General features: G+C 31.2%; 1 protein-coding gene across 1 annotated transcript; it reads right to left on the reverse strand.

Annotated features, from left to right (window-relative positions):
• Positions 1 to 3,714: 3,714 nt before the first annotated feature.
• Positions 3,715 to 4,303, reverse strand: LOC149164428 (VQ motif-containing protein 18-like). Its single transcript, XM_089429474.1, has 2 exons — positions 3,962 to 4,303; positions 3,715 to 3,810 (listed from the first exon to the last, which is right to left on the reverse strand). The coding sequence occupies exons 1-2, from the start codon at positions 4,301 to 4,303 to the stop codon at positions 3,715 to 3,717; spliced, it is 438 nt and encodes a 145-aa protein (XP_089285600.1).
• Between the last annotated feature and the right edge of the window lie 1,617 nt (positions 4,304 to 5,920).

Raw genomic sequence — 5,920 nt, forward strand, 5'->3', positions numbered from 1 at the left:
ATTACTCGAGGAGTGATTTTTGCTTTCAGTTTGCAAGGTCCTTTCTGGGTTTTGTCTCTTGAGCCCAGATTTTTGTTTTCTTCCTCTTTTTACTTTGTGTTGCTATTTTATTTTGCTCTGGTCCCATCTGTGCCCTTTTCAATGCCCCTGTTACTATTGTTCATATCTCCTTTACTAGTTTCAGCTGGTGATTTATTCCTGCTGGCCACTGCATCTTTATAGGAGGGAGCAGAGCTCCCTCCCTTGCCGCCATCCATTCGAATCTGATCCTGCTCGCTATGGTTTCCCTGGTTACTGCGAAACTGTCGCGTTCCCGCTCTCACAAACCCAAAAAATATGGCTTTCGTTTCTTGTTATGTTGAACCTATTACAAATATATTTACACATTACATGTAAATATAACCTCATATATGTCTCGCTTGAACTCATACCACATACATTTAAACCCATATCTGCTCCCATTGGGGTCATAATATAACATAGTATGGTTCTTCAAAAATCTTTGTCGTCAAAGCTTTATAATTAAGGGCGTTAAAATAAGACAAATAAAAAATTTCCTTATATTCCTACTTTTTTTCTTGCCATTGAGGGTGATCCATCCATTCCAACTGAAGCATTTCCGGTGTTAATATTTAATGACTACTTGATACATAGTTTTCTTCTTTTTATTCCATGTATATTTTTTATGACTTCTCTAATTTGTAGTAGTTGTTGGCATTTGATAATATAATATTGAATAATAATTTTGTAATTTTCTATTTCATTAATATTGAAGAATATTACATCTTCTTGTTTGATAATGTTGACATTGATGTTCTTATATACTTGACATTCTTTCTTGGTAATGAGGGTGTAGATATGTAGTTCTTGGTCTTCGATAATACACTACTGAATAATAGTTTTGTGATACTCTATTTCATGAATATTGATGAATATTTCATCTTCTTCTTTGATAATGTTGATATTGATGTTCTTATATACATGACATTGTTTCTTCGTAATGAGCATGTAGATATGGTTTCACATTTGATTGTTTTCCTTCACTCTAGAGATCCATTTGATTTAGTATCTTCTTTTTAGAGATAATGACATCCTCTATCTTCTTTCCTTGCCTTTGATTACTTTATGCTAACATATAATACTATCACATTATATGTTATTCTACTTGGTACAATAAAATATCTTCACAAGGAGAAATGGCTAGTTAAGTTAAAGTAATTTTTATCTCCAAGATTTTTTTTCTCCATTCATGTATAGACTTTTGTCATTGTTTAAAAAAACATCTTAAAAAAATGATGTTTTTATTAACAATAATTTAAATTCATTATATTTATGTTCATATTGTGTTCACTCAAGCTCTTTATTAATTATATGGAAAAGTAAATTTTTTGTTTTGCAAATTGTAAAGTAACCTTTTTTATGCAAATTATAAGTCTATATCAGATATTTGAACCACTCATTTAATGTATTTGTTATTAATATCTATGGACTAAATTACGTCATAATATTGTTAATATAGGCAAATGTTACATAAAATTATTTCTAGATAAATCCAAAAATCAACTTTTAAGATTTTTTTTTTAATTTATCCTTTCGGAATTTATTTTTCTTTTAATTATAATTTTGAAATAAATTTTATTAAAAAATTGAATATATAAATAAAAGTGTAATTAATATATATATATATATATATATATATATATATATTAAAACATTTACTACCATACACATTTTCTTATATAAATTTTAAAAAATCATAAAAACCCTTTTTGTTATATTTATTTAAAAAATAAAAAAATAAAAAAATTATTCTTATATTAATATATAAGTTAAATATAGGTTTTTTTCTCTTTAAAAATCATATATTTAATTAGAAAAGTATGGAACAAAAATTTTAACCATGGAGATTTATATACACTTTATCACAGAGATTCTTAATCTATAAATATGTTTTGTTACAATATCATAATTTATAGAGATCACATGTCCAAAAAACCACACCTTTTAATATGACTTTTTTAATTAAACAATTTAATTAAAAAAGAAAAAATAAAATAACTATTTTAAAAATAAATCTCTTCATATATATATATTTAACAAAAATTAAAATTTTACTATCTCTTTAATAATTATTAAATAATTATTAATAAATAAATTAACTTGTAAAAACCAAAATATACACACTTATATGCTTAATTATATCATTATACTTTTTAATTATGACCTATATTACTTCATTTTTCACTATAAACCCCCGAAAACGAAGATATATTCTGATAGTTCATCAACTACCTCTCATTCAGCAGGTTTGAAAATAATAACGAGACTCTGAAGTTAGAGAATTGAGGAAAGAATGAGAGGTGACAATTTAGGGTTTGGACTAGGTGTCTCGTGAACATGTTTACAATACATCAACCTATCGAGATTAGTTCTATGGACTTTTATCCTTCACAATTTAAAGCGTTATTGTATAAGTTCTATTTGGGGGTTCTTTTAGTGCTGATTTTCCTTTGATTCAAAATATGGCTAATTGGATTGGTTATTCATGGTGGTGGTTATTAAAGGCAGATTCTAAGTCTTTTCATTCTTTTCAATGCGATCTTAGGCCAGGCCGATCCTTGGAATTCCAGGTCGTGCTTTTTCTTCTCTCATCATTATGCATCTTCGGAAGAGCGGCACCGAAAATGTCGCGTATACAGCCGTTTCCTCGGATATGATGATGCCAGCCTGCCAACTCTCTAACCATAGAAATCATGCAAACGACCGACTCAAGTTAACGGCCGATGGAGGAATCATTGTACTTTTATGGAATGTGTAATTTTTATTTTGGGATCTCAGTTATTGGTTCGGAACCAAAATTTATGTGTTTTGATGTAAAAGCAATTTCTTTTCCGATATCAAAACTTGGATTTACCCCAGCTCTATAGAAATTTCCAACTTAAATTTTTTAATTACTAATTTGGAAACTTTACAAAAACCTGAGAACTTTAGCTTAACAAGAAACCTCTTCAAAGATAAGTGAATAGAACTGAGGATCGAGATGATCGGGTAAAGCGCCAAAATCGTTGGCCTTTAGCCTACACCGTTCTATAATAAAAGAGGGGTGTTGCCTCTTATAGCATATATTGTGTTTTTTTTCTTGTAAATGGAAATCCAGAAATGTAAATAGTTTTTTTGAAGGCTGACACGGAATTTTAATTTTCATTACATTCAATATGTTCAAGTTCAAAGAGAGACAAGGCCATATGGCATAAAACAAATTAAAATCGTAATAAGTAAATCGATGGAGGAGTTTTAAACATTTTCTTGATTGGAAATTTAATTTAACTTTTAAAAAGAATTTAATTGGTCATTTCATACCCTCTCCAATAATATGTAAAAATACTTTTAAATATGAAAAACATATAAATTTGTCCCATATGGAAAACTTGAGGAAAATAGAGAAACCCTTCAGTCAAACTGTAACTAATGAAGGTGAACTGGAAACCGTATACAACATTACCTGGCATGGCAGGGCTAATAAGACGAAAGTGTCTTTGAATGCTATCCCCTTTTCCAAAGAGTTCATAGGGGTGACTAATTTATACATCTTAATGAGTCATGAGGAGACCCTTCCTGCACTCTTTAAATTATGTCATGATAGTGCTCTAGTGGCTTTCTGGTATGATAGGAGAGTTGCACTAAGCTACAACAATGAGAATTTTGACATTGAATTTACCAATCCTCGACTCCATTGGAAGCCCCAGTCGCATTGTACATATTACAAAATGGAGAATTGTTCCAAACCAGAGGATTCTCCTCCAATAATTCCTGATTCACCATGCAAGAGAAAATTATATCTGTGTCATTTAATGTCTCGGAGCAACCAGAGTAATCCTCAATGGAAAAAAAATGTACTTGTCTTTTCCATGATAGGCATCTGGTTATTGCTATAAAAATGATGTTGGACATTATCGCAGACCGGGGCATTCTTATGCAATAATCCATCAGCCATCAGGCCGGGAACTATCATGTCCCTGTCATAGAATGCTTTAGAATAACCAGAGCTCTCGTCAATCGAAAATTTGGTACTTTCCTTTTCCGTGATAGGCATCTGGCCATTGCTGTATAAAGTATCCTGGACATTTTCCGTTCCAACTTCTGCGCAGGCTACCTGACACCATGGGCCACTGGGATTGGTTTGCCTCTTCTTCTGTTTTGATTTATGGGGAGGCTTCCCTGTGAGTTTCTGAACCAGAGACCGAAAATTTTGAGGGTCAGTTATGATAGTCTCGGGTTCATAAACATACACAATACGGAGCATGGCAGTATTGACAATTTTTTGCTTCGGATATTTCCTTATCTTCTTCCTTCTTCTGTCGCAACACAATAAGACTTGGAAATGACATGGGAACTTTTACTGGCAGCCACCATCGCAGATTCTGATCTAGCCTTGGGCGCAACTTCATTCATCTTGGACTTTTTCGTAAACCCTCCCACCAATACTTTCCAAGTTTCCCCCTTAACTGAAGCCTCACAGATTCCCTTCAGAGTGAGGATCAATTATACTACTGATAATAAATTGTCGAGATTTTCCAAATGTCAAATCTCACTTCCAAGGTTTCCAAGGAACATGAACTGAATCTCTGAATTGAGAATTCCATGTACTGATATCGAATGCTATTCGTCTTTTGGTGTCCAAAATCATATTTCAAATTTCAGAATCTCCTCTTGACATCTCCCGTCTTGACATCTCAATGAAAACAGAGGATCCAACCCTTGGTGATCAGGCAAAATCCTCTCCACCTCGATCCAATCAAAATCCAGTACGGATGACGGGATCTCTTTGAGAAGTTTGAGCCTTTTTAAAAGGCAGCTTGAATACTGAATTCCAATCACATCCAACGGAGTCCAGCAATGAGAATTGTTCTCCGGGAACACCCGGAAGCCAAAACCATGCTGGTTGACCTTTGCTTTGGTATTTTGTCTGGGGAGTGTCTTAGGTGCGGACCTATTTTTGATTTTGCTAGTTTTTTCTGTGTCGATGTCTACGCACTGTTTTTTATAATGCTAAAAGTGTTTTTGATAATGTTATAGATTTTAGAGGTTTGCTAGAAAGGGAATCAGTTTTAGAAAAAACCTAAATGTATGTAGTAGGAATAAGAAAGTCAAGTTTTGCATTTTTTTATATTTTTTATTATTATATATAAAGGATGAGAATAGCTTTAATATAATTAAACATTTAAAATGCTTAGCGTGAACGATAAGCCTATGCCTGAGATTTGGTCTCAGCGTACGTTAACCATCATCATCATCATCATATAAAGGATGAAAATAGCTTTAATATAATTAAAAAATGATTAATGCCTATGATAGACGTTTTAAGAGTATTTCGTGTGAATGATAAATTAATGTTATTTTTATTAATGATAATAATATGAATATACAAAATATAAATCTGTATTTTTATTTTATATTAATATCTTATATTTTATTTTATATTAATATTTTTTATTTTTAAATAAAATGAAAAAATATATTTTAAGGAAGTTTAAAAATGTAGATTGTGAGCATGATAGTTTGATATATTGTGGTATATTGTGTTTTTATATTTACTTATTTATATGTTATATATTTAAATTTTTGTTGGTATAAGGATGTTCAGTTTTAGCTGGCCTATTGAGAGATAAAAGATGACATTATTTTCAAGAATAAAGATAATATTAAAAAAACTATTACCTCGAAATTTAAGGGTAAGTTGTGGAATGATAAGGAGTTAGAGCTGAAAAAGAAACTAAAGTGTTATGAGGTGATCAACCTAGCTCTTGCTAACCATAATTATCTTTATGTCTTGACTAGTTCTAAGAAGAAAATGAACATTGCAAAGATAAAAACTAATTCCCATGAGCTTAAAAGTGAAATGTGAAGTAGGTCTATTCAA

Source organism: Pinus tabuliformis, chromosome 5_1 (assembly GCF_031772625.1).
Source record: "Pinus tabuliformis cultivar Carrire ecotype Pingquan chromosome 5_1, CPIR1, whole genome shotgun sequence".
In the NCBI taxonomy this organism is placed as follows: Eukaryota; Viridiplantae; Streptophyta; class Pinopsida; order Pinales; family Pinaceae; genus Pinus; species Pinus tabuliformis.

Coding starts and splice junctions, on each gene's coding strand:
- LOC149164428 (XM_089429474.1), bottom strand. CDS start 4,303: ATGCTCCGTATTGTGTATGTTTATGAACCCGAGACTATCATAACTGAC. Junction 3,811..3,961: donor TATTGCATAAGAATGCCCCG/GTCTGCGATAAT, acceptor ATGGTGAATCAG/GAATTATTGGAGGAGAATCC.